This window comes from Rhea americana, unplaced genomic scaffold (assembly GCF_003343005.1).
Source record: "Rhea americana isolate MKP2758 unplaced genomic scaffold, rheAme1 scaffold_13, whole genome shotgun sequence".
Taxonomy (NCBI): Eukaryota; Metazoa; Chordata; class Aves; order Rheiformes; family Rheidae; genus Rhea; species Rhea americana.
In genome coordinates, this window is record NW_028185372.1 from 3,844,092 (window position 1) to 3,865,275 (window position 21,184).

The 21,184-nt window shown below is 38.9% G+C and overlaps 1 protein-coding gene across 1 annotated transcript in view; it reads left to right on the top strand.

Moving 5' to 3' along the window:
* Positions 1–1,100: 1,100 nt before the first annotated feature.
* C7 (complement C7) overlaps positions 1,101–21,184 on the top strand; it is a 23,493-nt gene continuing 3,409 nt past the window's right edge. The window contains exons 1-16 of the mRNA XM_085326375.1: positions 1,101–1,301; positions 1,604–1,659; positions 2,223–2,298; positions 3,336–3,477; positions 4,297–4,438; positions 5,675–5,813; positions 6,715–6,849; positions 8,008–8,251; positions 8,803–8,916; positions 9,651–9,817; positions 10,849–11,077; positions 11,982–12,150; positions 12,527–12,614; positions 13,648–13,780; positions 14,749–14,940; positions 17,167–17,263. Coding sequence (XP_085182501.1) covers positions 1,296–1,301; positions 1,604–1,659; positions 2,223–2,298; positions 3,336–3,477; positions 4,297–4,438; positions 5,675–5,813; positions 6,715–6,849; positions 8,008–8,251; positions 8,803–8,916; positions 9,651–9,817; positions 10,849–11,077; positions 11,982–12,150; positions 12,527–12,614; positions 13,648–13,780; positions 14,749–14,940; positions 17,167–17,263 — 2,129 coding nt within the window. The 5' untranslated portion in view covers positions 1,101–1,295. The remainder of the gene's footprint in view (positions 1,302–1,603; positions 1,660–2,222; positions 2,299–3,335; positions 3,478–4,296; positions 4,439–5,674; positions 5,814–6,714; positions 6,850–8,007; positions 8,252–8,802; positions 8,917–9,650; positions 9,818–10,848; positions 11,078–11,981; positions 12,151–12,526; positions 12,615–13,647; positions 13,781–14,748; positions 14,941–17,166; positions 17,264–21,184) is intronic.

A 21,184-nucleotide genomic window follows, 5' to 3' on the forward strand; every position in this document is an offset into this window, starting at 1 on the left:
GAATTCTTTACACATTCTAGGCCTATTAAAGGGCTTAACTTGGTTTTAATCCTTTCTTACACAGGCAAATGACCACTAACAATGTTGCATAAATCAGGCGTCAAACTGAACTGCACCGTGAGGATTTCAGTCAAAAGCAATAAAATACATGCAGAAGTGATCAAAGAGTGTGAATCACATTATCAAAGAGGTTCGTAGTTACTAAACCTGAGAAATCCCAAGGAGAGGTGCTGCCTTAGCTAAATTGGCTTTGAGGTTGCTAACCTCTGGGGAATGGACATAGACATCCCTGATGTGGATGGAGTAACATGACCCAAGATCTAGGCACCTTCTTCTTCAAGAAAAAGTAGGCCATGCCAACAGAGTGCAAMATTTTAAAGTCACTGCGGAGTGATGCTGTGACATGAAGAATTTTGTTTTTTGAGGACTGTGAAATTGTACCAACTCAATGTGATGTCTGACCAGTTTTCAGATGAGGGAGCTGCTTTCTGTGAGGGCTTCATCCASGCTCTGCTTAGGAAATTAATGGAAATTTCCTCAGCTTTGGTGTTTTGATGGTGTTACTGGAATTGATCAAATCTGGAAAGTAATAAAAGAAAATAAGAAGGCATGGCATGGGGGAAAGGAGAAAGTGAGAGAAATCTACTTCTGTAATAGCATCCCCACAGAATGCCAATGTTGGTATTTTGTTGAAACCAGGGGCTGTGTGGCAGGATCACATGAAAAACAGGCTAAAGTTTGCATTCAGATCCTGAAACGGATTTTCAGTGTGAAAACTGATGCACAGCTGCAGAAGTGTAGGCTGAAGCTTTGTGATCAGAATTTAACCTTGGCAAAACCAACCTGAATCTAGAGCGACTCTTCCCACTGAAGCTGGGGACAGAGCTGTGGTCTAGGRTAACAGACACCAGCTCTGGGCTGGGATCTCCGACAAGTCTTGTTCAAAGGAAAGAAACTGTGACATAGAAGATAAGCAAAAGGGGAATGTTCTTCCAGTAAGTACTTTCCACAAATTTATGCCAGCCCCAGTCAGCCTAGCCAAGCCTTGATTTATATGTCTTAAAAACATTGAGCAGCTCCAAGAGCAGTCTGTGTCCCTGGAGGGGATTAGATGGGGTTAAGATAAAAATTCCTCYGCAATATTTAGCCTTTTGGGGGAAGGAAAAGCATAACAGCAAGGCAGAATAAGAAAAGACMTGTGGAAGCAGACAGACTGACTGACTCCTTTAGCTGCTGAATTGAGTGGAAGTGCATTTTCCCCAGTAATTGCTGGATATCTGAGTGTTTCATCTAACATGAAGGTAAGACAATTGCTTACTTAAATTGTACTGATGAAGTAAATACACCAAGTGCGATGAAATATTAATTTATTTATAGAGAGAAATACTTGTCTGAAAATGTAATTAGGCGATATTGCAAGAAAGAAGAAAACTAAAACCCAAGAGCTTGCAGAGAGAAGCTGAGGAATTAGACCTTTTTAGCCTAACCTCTTGTCCTTTATTTGTTAAGTGCTCTAGTGTAAAGATTACAGAAAGTTAGAACAGCTGCACAACCTAAAGGAAAAAGCAGAAAAGCAAAGTAAGTTTTTGCTTCTCTTTTACAGGTGCTGGGGATTTTTCTCTTGCTGGAAGTTTCAGGTTTTATTCCTGTTTTTTCCAGGTGATTATTTCTTCAGAAAACGATATACTGAAGACTAAGCACATATAGTTTAACAGACAACCTCTCCTGGTGCATGGCATGGGGCAGGGCTTAAAGGACTCCTCAGATACGTTTGAGGCGGCGGAGCGGGAGCCGCGGTGAYGCACACTTGCAACGCGCGCTGCAAAGCGAGCGCAGCCTAGATTACCCCCCGCTGGCCCCGGTCCCCGCGATGGCCTGAGTGCCTCCCATTTGCAAACTCACTGTGTGCGACGGTCTCTTGCACACACCGTGGTGTACACAGGCTCTGATAACCACCTCCGGACCGTCAGGATGGGGTGGATGTGCCTGGTTTCTTCTGTTGTTCAGTGACTAGCAAGCCCAGCTAGGAACTGAGCTCTTTCTTTTCGCACTTGAAAAGCAAATCCCAGTGGTTTCAGAGGGCGTCTGATCAAGCACTGTGTTTTTATTGAAGGTTAGCTTTGCTGTTTCAGAAAGCTTTGCACTAATGCTCATGGATGGAGATCCCTGACAATTTTCCCCTTTTCTTTTTTTTAATAATGCAAAAAATACTGCTGGAGCAGCCCCTCCAATCCAGTCCATTGCCGCTGGAATTCTTTTGGCCCTTGGTCCGAGTGTGATGGCTGTACTAAAAAACAGGTATAGACAGACACACTTTTTCTGCAATCGTGATTCACAAACATATTCCAGTAATTAAGGAGCCACTATGACTTTTAAAAAACCTCAAATTGGATGATTTTGTGTCTATAGCAGCATAGTGTTCGATATAAAAAATCACAAGAGCTCTTCCTGGGCTGAGGAGGAAATGAAGAAAAAGGATAAGCAGAAGCACTTGAAGTGCCTCTGTCAGCAGAGTGAGCAGGTTGCCAGGATCTAGAGAAGGGAAACCCTCCACCCTTCCCTCTCTATATCCCTTTCAAAGCTATGATATTCATGTTATGAAACAATTAGTTTAGTTTTTATTTTGGTGATAGTTCCAAAAAGCTCTACCAAACTGTTTGGTAAACTGAGACAATTCCTCAGCTGCCACTGATTGGTTTGTACCATCTCCACTGATTTTTCATTAAAGGAGTAATGTGCCAAGAAGAGAAAGCTTTGTTGCAAAATATTATCCCCAATAAAAACAAGATGATGATTTTTACAGTGTAACTCTATTCATGTTGAAGTCACTTTTGCTTTTGACTTTCCATCTTGTTTCAATTGATGTTGCATGAATTCAGAAGGAATTAATCCAAATTAAAGATCTGAACTAAGAATGCACTTGAATCTTTTTAGAAACAAAAAGTAGCTCATTTAATGCTGGCTGCTAACATTTTCTGTTGGGATATTGTTTATATTGAAAGATTTTAGCAAATTCATATCAAGCATGATTGGTCCTATTAAAAATATAAAACAAAATAGAAATCTGTCAGCAGCTTCCTTCTGGTTTCAGAGCAGACTTTGCAACAAAACATCCAAGTTCAGGGCTCAGGCTAAATTAGATCCCGTAGATGTAAGCTATCTTTCTATTAAACTATGAGTTTGTTGCCCTGTTGTGGTAGTACGAAGTGTGGCTGTCCTCAGAAGAAAATCAGCAAATGTTTCATCTCCTTACAGGAGAAGAGTAGTAGCAGTATCTTGAAGCTATTTCTGCTTTGCATTTGGATTTTTTATGGTTTCCTTTGATTTGCATTCAGATTCGGAGACGGACAGTAGCAGTTTATGGCCAGTTTGGGGGAAATCCCTGTTTTGGGGATGCCTTTGAAACAAGACAGTGCACTCCTGCRCGGGGATGCCCAACAGAGGATGGCTGTGATGATCGGTTCAGGTGTTTTTCAGGTATCATCAAGACTTTTATCATCGTTTTCTAGTCCTTAAAATTAAGAAGACCTTGTGATTCTTGAAGTTTAGTCAATGGGCAGTTGCTTCCTAGAACCTTTGACCTACAAATACATTTGATTCAGCAGAAAGTTTCCTTTTGTTCAGCCTTGGCTTTGCATGTTTTTAATTTCATCTGGGGTATTCTAAAGTTTTGAAAATTATATACTGTAGTTTGTGAGTCTCCCTAAATCATTCTGCCTCACTAATTTGCCCCAGATTACATTTTTTTTTTCATTATGAGAGAGTAATTAAAGAATGCAGCTTTAGATGTGATTTTCCAAAGCTGTATTTTAGGATATATGTTTCCAAACATCTTGGAAACCACTTACATTATGAAAACTAAGGTCTCTAAAACACCGCTAGGATCTGAACAGCTTCTGTTACCATCTCAAAAGAGCACATTGCCTCAGCAAGTAGAAGTTTATCAGAGAGCAATAGGATAAACATGTTTTGGTGCTATCAGATAGACAATCAGAATCATACAGGATACAGTCAAAGGATGAAAATTTAGGTGAAACAGGAAATAAATTTATAAGTCAACTGGTTTATTAACATATTATAAGTAAGTCTTCAATGGCTGGGTTTCCTCAAGTGTAATACGCACTGTTTATGTTCACATCTACTGTTGTTTTACAAGCCCTTCTGGGCACAGACACTGCAATTGAATGAGCTAATTAATGTGGAGTAACTGAGACTTTTTTWAAAAAAACTTTATGTGATTTATTTTTAAATGGACAAACAATTCTCCTTTCCCTGTGCCTCTATGTTTTGATCTAGGTCAGTGCATTAGCAGATCTCTTGTGTGCAATGGAGATCAGGATTGTGAGGAAGATGGTGCTGATGAAGATCGATGTGAAGAGAAGAGGACTGTGTGTGATAATGATAAAACACCTCCAAATTCAGAACTTACAGGAACAGGGTAATGTTCTATGCAAAGCTCGTTAGTGCTGGTGCTAAATAAGTTTACATTTTTGTTGTGCTTGTGACCGCTGTATGTGTAGATATACTTCCTGGGCTTCTGATCCACTGCTCATATGCAAAAGAGTAATTTTAATCTCCAGATGTTAGCACATTCTTATCCAAAGAATAGCTCCTTAGTTACCTACCCTAAATGAAAATTAGCTTTAATAAGAGTAGATCTAGGTTTTATGATAATCTAAAGATGCCCTTTAACATGCAACTGAACTATAAAAATAGCTTATGATGCAAAGGTGCACCTAACAGAAGGCAGCAATATATATGCACAGAGAATGGCCAATTAAAACTGCTTTTCCATTGTAACGGTATGTAACTGTACTACACTGATGTCAGCAGTACTATAAAGTCTTTGTGGGAAACAATCTCRCTTCAGCTATGTGTAACTGAGTTGAAAGGCTGCAGATTGGGGGAGGGGGGAAGCAAATTTTTGTACTTTTTGACTTTCTGCACTTTCTTTGTTTTTTTATTTTTGCTGAGGTTGCCTTTTACCCCTTCACCAATGCCACCCGGCTAGTTGGTACAACTGTCTCCTTCATATCAGTGGCTCAATGCTGCCAGTATGTGGCTGTGAATTTGGCCTTTTGATTTGAAGCATAAAATAAAGCTTTCTATCTTTCATTCCTGATGTTTAATACATTTCTCTAAATGTGATATGTAAACCAATAACATATAATCATCAGTAGGAAAAAAAGTTTAAAAATACATAGCAGCAATTCTGTTTCCTTTTGTTTATTGTTGCATTGAATCCATATAGATTTCTGTTTACATCTCATCTGCAGCCTCGCAAAATATTCAAGTTTCTTTAGCATAGTCATATTATTTGGAATGTCATATAGTTCAAATATAATACAAAAACATTTTGGTAAGGGAAGCCCTGTTATTTCTGTGTTAGATTAATTGCTAGAAGAATAAAGTGTAATAACATCTGTTGCAGTAGATATGAATGACTTAATGTAAACAGGTATTGGTATGTGCTTGTTTTTGTTGAAAAATTAAGGGCAACATTTTGCTTTCAATATTCTGATGTTTTGCTTTCCATATTCTGACGTTATGTGAAGCACAATTCTGCAGGTATGAGGGTCTATCAGTGGATATAATGGCTTTGCAATTTTTAGCTCCTGTTAGAGAGTCTGCTAGCTGAGTGTCTTAATGACGTTTCATGATTTGCTTCCCATAGCTTTGATGCCATTACTGGTGAGACTAAGGGAAGAGTGATTCATACGAGGAGCTTTGGAGGACAGTGCAGAAAGGTGTTTAGCGGTGATGGAAGAGAATACTACAGGCTGAGTGAAAGCGTTCTCGCTTATACATTCCAAGTATGTTCCCATTAACCACATCTTTTATCTTTAGAGTCTTGATTAAAACAAGTATAAYGATGTGAAACAGGTAAGGTCCTTAAACAGTCCTTTCCTTAAACATAGACGAATAAAGCCTGTACCATCTCCAGTTTGTTAGTTCCTCTTGCAGCTCTTCCACCATGAATTGAGAGAAGGATCCCTGGCCGCTGACATAGCTGTCTCCCGAACACCTATCAAACAAACAACAGTAGCAAAGAGCTTCAGGGCAACAGCAGTGTTGAGGGCCATATGCCACCACATGCTAAAAAAGTTGTGTTAGTCCATCTCCAGAGCATGGCATTTTATTTATTATTTTAAAATACTAACTGGTCAGTATGTTGCTATAAAGGAAGGGAAAAGAATCATCATTTCCTGGATGTCATTCCTATTTCTCTCACAGTAAGACTGAATGTCAAGCCATCTCCTTAGCATAAATAGCAACCTGCATCACCCTAAGAAATGCTTTGTGCCCGTGGCTTTGGGGTGCTTCATGGATACCTTCCAGAGAGAAATTACATATCTATATCCTATTTCAAGTTATGTGCCTAATAAATTTGGTTCTTCTCTTCATTATCAAAAGCATACTAAACAATCCTTAAAACATCATATTACTTTACTTTATATACATATACATACATACATATATGTATATATACACACACACACATATATATATATATATATATATGCATAAGTAATACTCCTTTCAGAAAATTGATTCTTCCAGTGCTCACTTCTTTTATAGTTTATGCATCATCTGAAATGGATTCAACCTGAGGAGACCATAAAACTTTCTACATCGGGAAGTATTTGCTCTGCTCCATGTTATTAACATCCTTCTTAAAGCTCTTTGTATAGAATTGTGTCTATCATTTTCTAGGTTAAAATTCAGAATGATTTTAGTTACGAGTTTTTCAACAGTAGCTGGTCTTACATGAAGCACACAGAGAGGTTTGAAAAATCAAACCATGGACACAGCTTTTCACAGAAGAAAAATCTGCAAAACAGTCAAAAGGTATGTATGAAGTGTCACTATGGCTTAGTATTTTGCATAAAGGTTATAGTTATTATTTTTTGTTGTACTTTTATAGTGAGACACATATTTATTTTATCTATATGTTTTTGGCACAAAGTCCATATAAGAAAGACTTTGCTGGTCTGACTTAACAGTTAAGCTGGGTTTGCTGCTATTGTTGCTTTTTCCATTTCACCTATTTAATAGTAATTTATTTATTTGCTAGCTGTTTTTCCCCTATTTGAGAAAGAAAAAATCAATGTCTTCTGATAATTGATTAAATTTTCCCATTTTCTTCTAACAGTTTAATGCACTTTTTAATAATACCCTTGTCAGTATCTTGGAGTGAAAGAATTCTATAAAATAAAATTAATCACAAATTATTTCATTTTCCACTAGTAGGAAAGCAARAAAGATAGCCAGTATTTGATGCAGCCAGTAAGCCACAGTGCTTATGCTTTGACCTTGACTTATTTGTAAACAAGGGTTACATGAATAATTTGAGAATAATTATCAGTTAAGAGATAAAAGGTAAAACTTTTTTCTTAGAGTAAACAAAAGCAAGTAACAAACATATATTTGATATTCTCCAAGCTGACAGARGACAAGCCCGTGTTACCACACTAGCAAAGATGTATATTGAGATTTGTCACAAAAAAGTTCAAAAGCAGCATTGAGAAGCTGAGGTGACCATTCTCGAGTAGGCATAGAAGGTCTTAAAACTCAGCATCCTCCTCAAAAGGCTAGAGCACCTTAACAAAGACAGGCTCCTCTGCAGAAATCAGGGGGCAAAGAAAACTTCTGCAGTTCCTCCAATTTGCTTTCAACAAGCATGTTAACCCTCTACAGCCATGTTACCAGTGCTGGAAACCAGGATTAATGATACAGTGATATTAGTGAACAGTGATACTTTTATTATTCATTTGTCCTTATGCTAATTTTCTGATACACAGGAGGAAAAAGAAAAATGATGCAGCAATTACAAATAAAAGGCCAAAACATACTTCCTATCTTCAGAATACTTTTTTTCATGTTCACTGAGTTGCTTAGACACAACTAATAACTCTGTAGAGCTGTTGGTCGTTAGCTAATATAACACGTATGTCATCTGGCTGGTAGCAAAACAGCCGCGTGACTGATTTCTTTTCCTCCCATCAGAGTCAGCAGCTGATGGTTATTGAGAACAGTGTGGAAGTTGCTCAGTTTATTAACAACCGCCCAGACTTTCTACTTCTTGCGGAGCCATTCTGGAAAGAACTTGCCAACCTCCCTGTTGTGTATGATTACAACATCTACCGAAGATTTATTGAACATTTTGGGACTCATTTCTTACACTCTGGATCTCTGGGAGGACATTACAAAGTTATTTTTAAAATGGATACTGACAAAATGAAAGCAGAAGGTAGAGTACTAGAGCATTTATTACAAGAAACAAAGTGAAAAAACAAAGATAGATGTTTCCTTGCATGTTCTCCATGGCAATATGTAAAATCAAATAAGAGAGTCTGATAGGTGGTTCAGGACCTCATCAGGCTGAACTTGAATTCTAATGCCAGTTTGAATGTCACATAACCTTAAAGTTTAAAAGTTACTTGGAGATGGAGGTTGTGTAAAACAGTAAAGAGCAGAATAAATCATAGATGAAGCAAGCATCAAAGTGATGGGATAATACTCAGTGGTGAGCAGTGCTGTAGGGTTAGGGATTGCTGAGAAAAGGGATGAAAGGAACAACAAACTTTTGCCAGATACAGCTTCTGTCTCAGCCTCCATCTGCAGGCCTTAGCATCAGGTACACCTCCCTCCAGAACTTGCTTTTTAGCTGCCTCCTAACTTAAGCAGAAAATGTGGTGGTTCTCTTTCTAAAACACTTTTCAAGTCAATGGGAAACTAAGAAATTAATTCAAAATACGCACTTATTTTCAATATGTGCAGTACTGGATCTATTTTCTGCAGGTCTGAGCATAACAGACATGTACAAGTGCACCACGTCAGGCTGGAATGCATTCATTATAAAGAAGAAGAAAACAGAATGCTCCAAACTGGATGAACTACTRCAGACTTCTTCAGGTAAATGTTCAGGAGTAACTTGCACAGGTACTATGTATCCAGCTTTCATTTCTTCATAAATAGCTGTCAAAATACTGAAGCATGTGTTGATAGCTTTTCTGAACTCTGTTTTAACACACAGAACCCAGACACCAAGTGCCCAGTTTAAAAAGCTCCCCAAGGCCCAAGCAGTGCTATTGCTTTCCCAATAATACTTTTCCAGATASCRACACGGCTGGAAAACTGGATATTGYTTATGTGCTGKACATGTGGGACCTCTTGATGCAAGCATGCATGATTGATCTCTGGGACTGTAGAATCCCTTTTCATCACTGTATCCAGGGCCTTCTTAAACAGGACCTTTATGGAGCTGTATGTCATAAGCAAATTTGGGTGTTGATCTGTTTGTGCAGTTAGTTTGTGTAGCAGAAAGGAATAAATGGCTCTACAGATGCCCACCGACTTAGTTACTACAGCCCATTTTGCAGCTGTTGGAGCATTTTTGGCTGCATGCAACTCTGCATCTTTTCTACATTGCATTTTTATCCCAAACCAGTATTTTTCTCTTTTAGGAAATACTGCTGCAGGATTTGACACAGTCTTACTACTGAGGACACAGTGATCTCATAATTGCATTCTGCACTGATGMGTCCTTTCACTACTTGCTAGTATAGTTTTTGCATGTATTATTTCTATTCCCATTTGTAAATATACCAATGTTCCTATTTTCTGTATTTCTCATCCTGAATCTACAGGAAGTAGTGGCAATAAGATTAAAGGAGATCCTTATATAGAAGGAGGAAGCCCAGGTGCTGTTGCTGGCCTTAGTTATCTAGAGCTGAATAATCCTGCTGGGAACAGTCAGAGATATTCGTTTTGGGCCAGATCAGTGACAAACTATCCCAGAGTAATTAAACAAAAGGTAAGGCTATTTTCCTAAAGCAGAAATGAGCAGATGTCATTACCTCTAGAGGATAAGTGATTAAATTATAGAGGGTGATTAATCAGGCTGTAGTCAGCAATCATTTTTTATTTAAATTGCTTTATAAAAGTAAAAAGATTTCATAGGAAGAAAATTCTAGGAAGTGAATAGCTGTATCACAAATGTAACCTCTGACTGATAGATACCRGCAAGTCTTACAAGCTCTTGGTGATTTTAGTGGAGTTCTGCCTAAGAACAGAGGGCCAGTTTAGCCTTGGAGAGAGGCAACTTTTCAAATAGCCCATTTTCTGAATTACATATTGGCAAGTCTGTGTGGCTTCCACTCAGCTTGCTGACCTTTAYGTATCCCTTTTATACCTCTCCTTTTCTCTGTGTGTGAAGTTTGACATAACTGGAGATCCTGGAAGCCAGACACCTGAGAGTTGGCACAAGAGCTTTCACCGCGACTTTATCTAAGTCCCCTTTGGGAACTGCTTAAATGCTGAAGCATACACTATACTTCCGTAAAAAGCAGTAAAATTCCACCAGGGAGTTGTTTTCAATTAAATGTGAGAAAATAAGATATAAAATCTGCCATGGGAAGGCAAAATATTTWTGCTTATTGCTGTCTTTAATTACTGCTTAATGAAATGACATAGTAGCTTCTGTAAATGTCTAGCTTTTTAGACTGGGAATACGCTGGTGATGACAGGTTATTGTACGTTGGTGGACTGTGTTATGGTACACTTTAATCTCATCTGTAATCTCTTCTCTCACYTGTGTTTCAATACAACTAAGCAGCCAGCAACTTTAAGAAACATTGTTAAATCGACCTGACTTTGCAGAAGAAAGCTAACGTTAAAAACTAACATAAGATTTGAGTTAGTTAGCTAACAAACTAGTTAGGGCATCTTTCAAGACTCGTGTTCAGGAACATAAATCTCAAACTATCTTACATGACAAAATGTGCTGATATAYTGTTCCATCCTTAATAGAGCTTTTAATGTAAATTCTTCTTCTTCTATGTGTAGCTAACACCATTGTATGAGCTTGTAAAGGAAGTGCCCTGTTCCTCAGTCAAAAAGCATTACCTAAAACAAGCCATTGAAGAATATATGGCTGAAAACGATCCCTGCARATGTCGTCCTTGCCAGAATGGTGGCGAGGCAGCTGTGGAGGGAACTCAGTGCACGTGTTACTGCAAGCCTTACACCTTCGGAGCAGCTTGCGAACTGGGAAGTCTYGTGCAAGATCAGCCAGGTCAGCACTTGTTTAAGCTTGTGAGAGTTTAAAAGTGGCAAGTGCACTCTCCTGTTTCCAGAGTCTGTTTATCCTGCTGYACAGACTGAATGAGCAGCTGATGTTAGCATGCATAAAAGTACTTTACAAAGCACTGTTTTTATAATTAGTTTTTTAATAATTATTGTGAAATACAGTGGGTAATACTAACCACTCATAGTGCAGCTCTCCATAAATAAATATATACTCTAAAASAATAGGTGTTCTTTAGTCTCACAAGTGATTCTGTCCCTATCCACCCRCAAGCAGGGAAATTTCACGTATCACAGAATCRGTAAGGYTGGAAGGGACCTCTGGAGATCATCTAGTCCAACTTCCCTGCTCAAGCAGGGTCACCTAGAGCATGTTAGACAGGATTGCATCCTGTCCATCCAGGACTGCATATTAGTGGGCCAAAGTCACTGTTGACAAACTAGGATGCATACACTCTCACAGTTAAGTTCYGAGTGCCACTAACTTGCTGCATATCAGTCCAGGAGGGAAGTCAGCCAAATTTTGAACTGGGAAATTGCTATATATGTAATCCTCAAGCCAGAAGAAACTGCAAATTCTCTTCAAATATGCAAGTCACACATGGTGTCCCCTTCAACACAAAATTAAGGAAAAGGAATTGATTGGTTGAACTGCARATCAGCTAAACCCGTATTACTAACACTTACGCAGTTGTCCAGAAGCCAAAGCCCCGGTGAAATCAGAAAGAAACTTAGAGGTGTCTTTATGAGCCTGGGCAGGATGGGTAGGGAAACAGAGATCAAGACGATTTGGAATTTTCTGTAAGGTCATTATTTTTGAATTAGCTTTGAATAATACTTACCATTTTTAGAACAAAAATTTTTAATGTGAAGTGGTCTCAAATGTTACATAGGTGTTGTTGATGGACACTGGAGCTGCTGGTCTTCCTGGAGTCCTTGTTCGGGAGGAAGGAAATCAAGGAGTCGAACCTGCAACAACCCCTCACCACAAGGTGGTGGGAAGGCATGCATAGGAGAACAGCATGAAAGCAGACCTTGTGAAGATGAGTTGCAACATTTTCGGTAAGCAGAAAAGAAACATTTGGAGCACAAATACAGGAAGATTTAAAAATCTAATTCAAAAGAATGCACAGATTTTTGCAGGAGAATGTCACTGAATGACCCTCCTGCTTTCATATTTAAGTTGAAACAAAATGAAACCCATGAACTGAATCTGACATAAACTAGAGAATAGGATAAAAGTCAGTAAACTTGACACAATTCTATTTAATACTCTCTTTTTCAAATATCTTAGTGGTGCCCGATTTAAATATAATTATGATGTAAATGGCACATGTAAAATGGTCTTGAAAATGAACTTTATTGAGAGGCATACTATTTTGGAAGGAAGAATGATTAAACAAATTCAAAATTAGTAGCACTTTTGTCTGCTTTATAGCTTGATTGAACCACATTGCTTTGGTGTATCCATAAGTCCTACAGAATTCTGTTCACCTCCTCCTGTCTTGGAAAACGGATTTGTTCGAGTAAGTTATTTCTACTATTTTATTGTCTGCAGTGTCATAGCTGAAGTTGATATAGAGATTCACTTGAAATTGTATATTTCTCTTGATATGTTTAGTATCCATGTTTAGTTTCCATCCTGTGACCAACCATTGCATTTTCTTCTTCCCTGGTAGAATTATGATGAAGTGAGACTGTATTATAAAGCTAGGTCTATTTAAGAAGGGAGACTAAGTTTCTCAGGGTATGGATTATGCCTTCTCTATGCTTTGAGGCTGTCTGGAGCCTCCTGATCAATAAAATAAGTATAAGGATTAGTTAAAAATCCATTAGTTATCTCTGCACAACAGAGCCTGAGGCATGATCCAAAATTTTGTCTTTTTCATTTTTAGTCAATGGCTCTCTCCCATACTGATATACTTAGTTCACAAACAAAAGGTAGAATCCTGCAATTTGTGAAATATTCTAATTTTTTATAAGACCTCCTTAGAACAGAGGGAGATATAAAAAGAGAAAAGATCTATGTYCTCAAGGCCAGCTCTCCTAACTAACCGCATCACGTTAACCATGTATAGGTTTATAACATGCCATCCTAAGAATTAGGAAAGCCATATACTCTACAGTATTCCCACTGGAAGGCTGTCCAAGAGCTTTAATTCCACTAATAATTAGTAACAGCTGTATTTGTAGTCAGTTTATATGCTGGCAGAAGAGTGCTGTTCTGTTTCTGGTATATACCACTGTCAGACCCCTGTCACAAGGTACACTCAACTCTMACCCTCACTTGCTATGTTAAGCTAGCCAGAATCTTTTGCATTCTACCAGCTCTTTTGGGGGCAACTTTTCCATTATGAGCATATTTGCTGACACTAGATGACGAGAGTTGCCCACAATATTCCCGACACTCCTACTAGTTCATTGTACAATGACCTGAATACTTCACACTGTCCAAAGCTACTGCATCCCGAGATGACTCCCCAGGATCAAAGGGAGTTTGATGCTGTTGGTGGTTCCTAGATTATATATTCAAAATTCCTCCTATTCCTTTTCTTTCAGAATGCTGAAAACTCATACCCCGTTGGGAAAAGCATTGTTTATGCTTGCAGAGATGGATATTCTCTTGTTGGTGATCCTGCTGCTAAGTGTGGCAGTAATTTACAGTGGCAAGCTGGAGACAGATATTGCCAGAGTATGTCTAATTGATTCTAGTTATGATATACAACTTCATTCCTGAATTCTGGTGAAACTTTTCTGCATGCCTTCTTTCTAACAATAAGGAGAGAAATACACATCTGTATTTTCCCAGTTCCCTAGACAGAATCAGGTTTAAAATGACTTTCTTTTCTTTGAATCCAGATACTGTGATATTGAAATAGAAAAGTGCACTCTTCAAGATCCTGGACAATACTCTGGGATGTGGGAAGAATTACTTTCTGTGAGAACAACCTTCGTTACACAATTCAGTCTTGTGGCTTTGTCCAGGAACCATTGGGATGAGCCTATGTCCCTTTCTGGCCAAGTTGAGTGAAAGGTCCGGTGGCAGCCCTGGGCAACCAGAGTTTTCAAATAACTGTCTCATCATAGGAGCTTATCTCCAGGGATCAGTTTACAGCTTGGATGATCCCTCCCCTTCACTCTTTTCCTCTAACCCAGTTAGGAAGCATTAGGGTATTTTCTCCCTCAAGTTTTATTTGTAGATCAGCTTTGAGTGAGACCTGGGAGTTTTCAGRTCTGTTGTTCAACACCTTCCTTTCCTCCTTCCAAYCAGAATTTATTGTCAACAAATACTAGCCCACATTGTCCAAGTAACRTCTCTTTGTGTATCAGTGCATATGTCCTATCCCTATTAGGATACTAGTTACCAGCACAAACCCTTAACAGAAGCACAAGTTTTTAAAACAGAGAATTATGTTCAAGCTAGGGCCARATCTGCAGGCACTAGGAGAAGATATTGCCACGCTCTCCTTGGTATTGCACATACACTTAATACGGGTTATGAGTTAATATTCTTTGCTAAGACGGTTGGTATATTTCTAGAGGAAAAACAGCTAATATTTCCATTCATTTTTTTTAAGGATTTGAGACAAGATAAAATATGCGACTGCTTTCTGCAGTCGGCTGATTSACCATGACTATCTCAAACGCTTAATTCCTTAGAAACTGCTTGTGTCCTACCTACCTTGGAGGGGGGGTTGCAAGGAGAGCCATGGAAACCTTTATATGAGATCGGTGAGAGAGTGACTCTGTCCTGTCCACATGGCATGCACCTAGAAGGGGCAGGCTCCATTTTGTGTGAGCCCAGCCTCAAGTGGTCTCCTGACATGAAGACTMTCCAGTGCAAGAGACCAGGTAAGCCATTGCAGTCCTCTGCATGCAGTTCAAGGGTTTTACTCCTGTATAGACTACAGGTGATATAAATATGATATAGATAGCTATACCTATATCAACGATGCAAGGTACAGAAGACATGAATGTATGGATCATCATGGGCCAAGATAACTGACCATCTTTTGTGAACTGTTCAAACAAGATGCCTTAAGACATTTCTTTTGAGGTTTCCTTCTGGCTTGTTGCTTCCCACATAGATATTAGGTATTATCACCAACAATATTTTAAGAGATCGGCTAGGATATACACTGCCTATTCTGCCCCCAAAATACACTCCACTTTCTACCTGTGTTGTGTACTGCCACCACCACCATGTAAACTGCACCACGGAGACATGACTTCTCTGGAAGCATCTGRAACCTATTCAGTGCACCAAGAACCCTCATAGGAGAGGAGGACTGGGGCTGGATGACTCCTTTTGCTCATTTGACAACTGTCAAATGCAGCTAATATGGAATAAATCTGTAGTGACTGAAGGACAAGGGRGTATGGGTTTTCAAGCTCATAGTAACAGGTATTTAAGCTCTGGGTTGATGCTGGCAGGCACTGTCAGAGAGAGAAGCAAGCATAAAACAGCTTAGTCTCAGTTCATCTTTTCCAGCTGTGGAGGGCAGACAAGACTTTCTCTTGTGTATTCCTACAATGCTGGCAAGTGACATACCTGCAAACAGCTTGCTACTTGAAGTAAGCCACATCCTTACCTGGCATCCCAGATGTTCTCATATCCCTCCTGAGACCCTTGCTTGGAGAAAACTAACAGCCACTGCTGTTCCCCAGGGAACAGAAAGAATAATATATCTGTAAATAAAATGGTTCAGAGCTGCTAACRTACAAAAGCACTAGTGCTATGGATTGACTGTTGCTAGTTGCCTCGCTGCCTAGGCTTAGCCTTAGTGACCGGTTTTCATCAGTTTTTGTTACACCGTGTGTTCAAACTTCAGTGATGACTAGAAACAGTCTTGAACACTTCCACTGTTAGCAACGACTTGTGCTTTGCTGTATAGGAGTGTTAGTACATTAGTATAACAGAAAGAACAACAGTTTAAAAATTAGAAGGAATATAAGATAAAAATGGACTAAAATAGAAAATATATCCATGCAGAGACACAATGGCACACATMTATTTGGCCTTACTGAAATAAGGTGGGATGAGAGTGTTTAGTTAGTAATGGTGTTGATAACAGGCAACTACAGAGGACAGGTACAACGAGCAGCCCCAGACCTGGAGATAATGTAGCAATTTTTGATGGAAAATTCCCCTCTGCAGGCAGACAAGGTTATGCCTGGTGTTTGTACTGCAAAGCACCACACTACTATTTTTTTCTCCTTCTCTGTCAATTTCTGCCTATCTGTTTTGCTTGGCAAGGCTTAATCCATAAGGGAGATTTATTTTAAAAAATGTAACRGTGTTCAGGGATACTAAAGTTTCAAGTTAAAGTAGAACACTATAGGCACCTAATCTAACACACAAATCAGGAGAAGCCTTTCTCAGAAAATGTGGCTGTACGGATTAAACAAAATCTTGCTATTACTTGTTAGAGAATTCTCTAGAGGAACGTTTAGCAAAGGTCTATTTTATTTCAAAGCTTAGAATATAATGCAGCAGCCAAAGGACAACACATTTACAATTGTGAAAATTACCAAGAATCAACATTGCTTTTATTTTTTAAATTAGGTTATATTAAARACTATGTACTGGAACTTCTAGTTTTCACTACCATCAATTAAYATAGATATTAAGATTCACTATTTCTACATGGGACTTTGGAGTCCCAGCTTTTCTAGTCACAGCAATGAAACYATTAACTCTGAAACCTAATGATAAAGCTGTTACCAACATATGCTAGCTATGATTCAGCACTGTTCAGTTTAGCAGAAACAGGCAGCCACTGCAGAACTGGAACAAATGTTTAGGCTTGAACACAGTACGTGTCCCTTTCAGTCTGACCCTTGGCCCATGGATAAATTACCGCTCAGTAACTCTGCAAAGTGTATTATATCTTTCTAATACTTCAGATTCCTTCCACAAAATAGCTACTTTTCATGAACTTGTAGAATGTGATTTATGTCACAGTTATATAATTCAGTGCCTTTTAAGATCAACTGATAGGATGATTTCAGGGCAGCCCTTTAACAGCCTTTGCTTTTCTGACCATTAATAACCTTGTCTGTGTTCTTCTACTTCAGCAGTCCATACGGAACTAGAAGTGACGGAGCCTAAATGTCAGCCATGGGAGAAAGTGCAGCAGTCACAATGTGTGTGCAAAATGCCCTACGAGTGTGGGTAAGTTCAGGCTGGATTTGGCAATGACTTTCTCACTTTATTCAAGACCAATTAAATTTCTTAAGTCTTCAGTCCATGACAGATTAGAAAGCTTTACTCATATGGGAAGGARGAATAAAGCTTTGTTTGCTTTACAGCTCAATCAATGTCCTGCTCATCACTTACCTGCCTTGTCAGAGCTGTCAGTGGGTATTAGCAGTGATGAAATTTGGTTGGATGACAGAAGGTGAAGGGATAATTTCAGCTCCATTTAATCTGTGAAATAGATGAAAAAAGATAAAATGATATTTCRAAGATTTAGAAGATGGAGGAAGAGCTAGAACAGAGACCCTTAGGACTTAAACCATCAAAGCAGTAAGCTAGTGAAATAAAGCAGATTTCTTTTCCCTGCTGAGAAATTGGAGAGTTATGAAAGGCACAATAATATAATCTCCTATTTATGCAGCAGCCTGGAGAGACCAGTCCTCTTCAGACCACTCAWGTCACCTTTTATGATCTCATAACTCGCAGAACAGAGTTCATTGTTTCTTTCTTACTTAGTGATCTAAACCTACACTCTGTGATAAATAAAGCAGGACAAACATGGCGTTGATTCACTCACTGGGTGCTCTGCTAACTTTTGAGGGAACAGACCGTAAATGAAAAGTAACAAGAAGAGCCCCAAGACCACCTGGCTCTGATGGCCAGATGCTCCAAAGAGCTCGACACTCAAACATCTGCGTTAGTTTTCATAGGACACCWGCGCAGCAGATGTGAGCTCTGGACATGAAATCTCACCAGGTTTATCACAGCAGGAGCTGAACAGTTTGAAAACTCCAGGATAAAAGATGAGATTTTTCTTTTCCCAGTGTAGTAAGAGGAAGAAAATTGAAGTCCTCTCAAATGATTTAGAGGTAGCAGAACTTAATGGAATATGTACTACATGTGTCAGAAATGTATTTACAAGAGKACCCTGCGTAGTGACTCCAATGCTAAGCCAAAATTAACATACCTTGAACATCTGAAAATTAATATTGATGAGCTTTGTTCAGGTGTTGTAGTTCCACTGGGCATTTTCCTAGGATTTGAGACCATWGTCTTGCTTTCCTGCTTTGAGAAGATAAAGGCCAGATTTGTAACAACCCCAGTAATACTCTCCATATCCTTAAACACTCGAATATTTTAAATAATAAAGACTACTCTTTTTGTTTCAATACTAGTTAAAATTAGGCAACAACCCCTCCTCTGTTTCATGGATTCTTTGAGGTCATTTACACAGAAGATGAGGAGGCTCCACAATGCTAGGGAAGCCCCTGTGCAGAGTCAGAATAACTCCGGAAGTTAAATAAATTACATTCAATTACGCATTTAGACTTCAGTTGAAATTAATCTGCTGCCTGCCCATTTCTATTTTTTAAGTGTTCAAAAATGGCAGGAAGATAGCAAACAGTCATTGCTGTTACCTGATGCCATCTTTTCACTCTATCTTGAAATAACACCTCTAAGAATAGAAGGATAAATCATCAGCTGTCTAAGTAGACCGATCTGCTAGCCTATCGAGGTTGTAGGACTGAAACACGTAACCTGATCTCAGTCCTCCCTCTGAGAGTGGAAGTAACCTGTCTTGCTTTGCTGTGATGGTGAATCTCAACAGCAGCCACTGCTCAGAATGGTTTATGAGAAATATAAAAATGCCATAGTTTCAGATTTCTCTTCAATTTCTGAGAGATGCCATGGGTTTCAGATTTCTTTTCGATTTCTGAAAGACAAGCAGCAGAAACCTCCAGGGATGGCACAGGAACCTCAAAACAGGCTGGTGCAGGGTAATTTGTCCCTCATGACATGGCACCTTAGGCTATATCTAGTCAAATAAATTAGAGATAGGGAACATTCCTGGGCTTTGGGACTTCTAAAGTGCTAGATCATTTCCTCAGAGAGTTTTGGCAAGGGCGAGGACCAACTCCCACATGATTTCCAGGTAAGGTTCAGAAGTTATTAGAGTCAAGGACTACAGGCAGTTTGATGTGGTTCCCCTGCCCTGAGAGCCAAGAGAGTACAGATACCAGCTATTCTGTGGAAACATGTCCTTGTGCAAGGAATGGTTCAGAGGACTGTTAGTGTATTAATACAGATAAAGCCTTAGCCTCCAGCAGCTAAAGAGTTTCTCTACAATGAAGAATGAGATTTAGTATCTTTTCAAAAGTACCCCCTTTCTTCTCCCCACTATTTCTGTTACTTAAGAGTTTTTGGCCTGTATTATATTAAAGTTTATGGTCTTGGATAAAATCTTAAGAAGTTAAAATCACTTCCAGCATGTTGAATTTCTTGGTTTTTAGTTTCATTGAAAGTTGTCTGCCTCATATACTAGGTGAAAGAGAAAAGCTATTTGCTGATTTACATGTGCAATTTCATTACTCATATTGTGTGCTTTTGTAAAGGCTTGTTCTTATTCAAGCCTTCCTTTCAGGTAAAAGGTGCTGAACTTTTCAAATTCCTTCCATGCAAGGACTCTTCTTTGCCTTTAATTATTTGTATCCCACTGTTCTGATCCTCCTATGCCTGTAATATCCTTTCTCAGCAATGAGTGCAAGTTATTAATTTATCTTATAAGTATAGAGTGTGCATCCTTTTTCTTATGCATCTGAACATGCTTATTTCCAGCATTTCTCAGCTGACCTAGTCTCAGAGAGCTTGAGGGACAGTGCTGTAGCTACAGACTGGCACTCCCTACACTTCCATCTCAGCAGTAGCCCTACCTGTGGTGAGCCTTGGGCAGCTGGTTAAATCAGCCTCCCTCCCCTCTGCTGGCTGTAGCTGTAGTGGTGCAAAGCAGAGAGGTTCGTGCATTTGTATCAGGTCCAGTCTTTTCAGGTAAACTAAGCTGCCTTGTATACAATTTTCTTTGTCCTTAAGACTCAGATGTTGAGATTTAGTATTCTCAGGCAATTAAGGGAAGACTCTGAAGAATAACATATTGAGCAACTTAACTAGAGATTAGATGCTTCCTTTGGATCACAATTTGCTCTTCTGAATCTGAGCTGATACTTTAAAATAAAGTATTTCCTATCTTTCTGTTTGAAAAGAGAGGTTTCACATTATAAATCACTGCACTCCATCTCATAGGCTGCACAGCCAAACTAGCAAAGAATATTATGCATAGAGACACACTGCCTTCCTTTATTAGCTGCTTGGAGCTATGTAACCTTTGGGCTGTCCTCTTTTTAGGCCTCAGAGTAAGAGGGTTAAGTTCATACTTTATGTTAACAGAAGAGCATTTAGAAAAATTCAGGCAASAAAAAGCTACTAGGGATTTCATGGCTCATAGTTTGACTAAACACAACAGTTAAGGGACATATCACAACTGAAGGTGCCAATATGTACAAGAGTTATGATACAATTAATAATTCTTAAATGCATCTTCAGTTGCAGGCAGATGCAACAGTCAAAGTTTTCAGAATCAGCTGATGAATTCTGTGCCAAATTTGAGAGACCTTAAAAGAGCACTAAGCTACAGATAGTGTAAACTGTCTGTAAATCCAGCTCTTTTAGGAGGCTTCAAAATCATCTCTCAAATAATCATTCCCAGAGGCTGAAGCTGGCACTTATTTATAGATCATAGCAAAAAAACATTTCTTAAACTGTCTCTCTCTCTCAAAAAAAAATAAAAAAAGAAAGAAAACTACCTCAACACTTCGCGAGTAGTCAAACAAGCCCAGAGTCACTACTTTCTTACCAGAACCTTCCTCTTCAAATAATAGAAGGTCTCCCCCATCCCCCCAATCTACAGCATGAAACATGAGTGATAATACCTTCCTAGAACTATCCCTGAAGCAAATACTGTTCAAGGTTGCTTTTGTAAGCTAATCTTTGTGAGTGTTAGCATGCCATCTGAATTTCAAGAAATAAACTAATAGATCCCTTGCGTAAATAGACCTTTTTTTT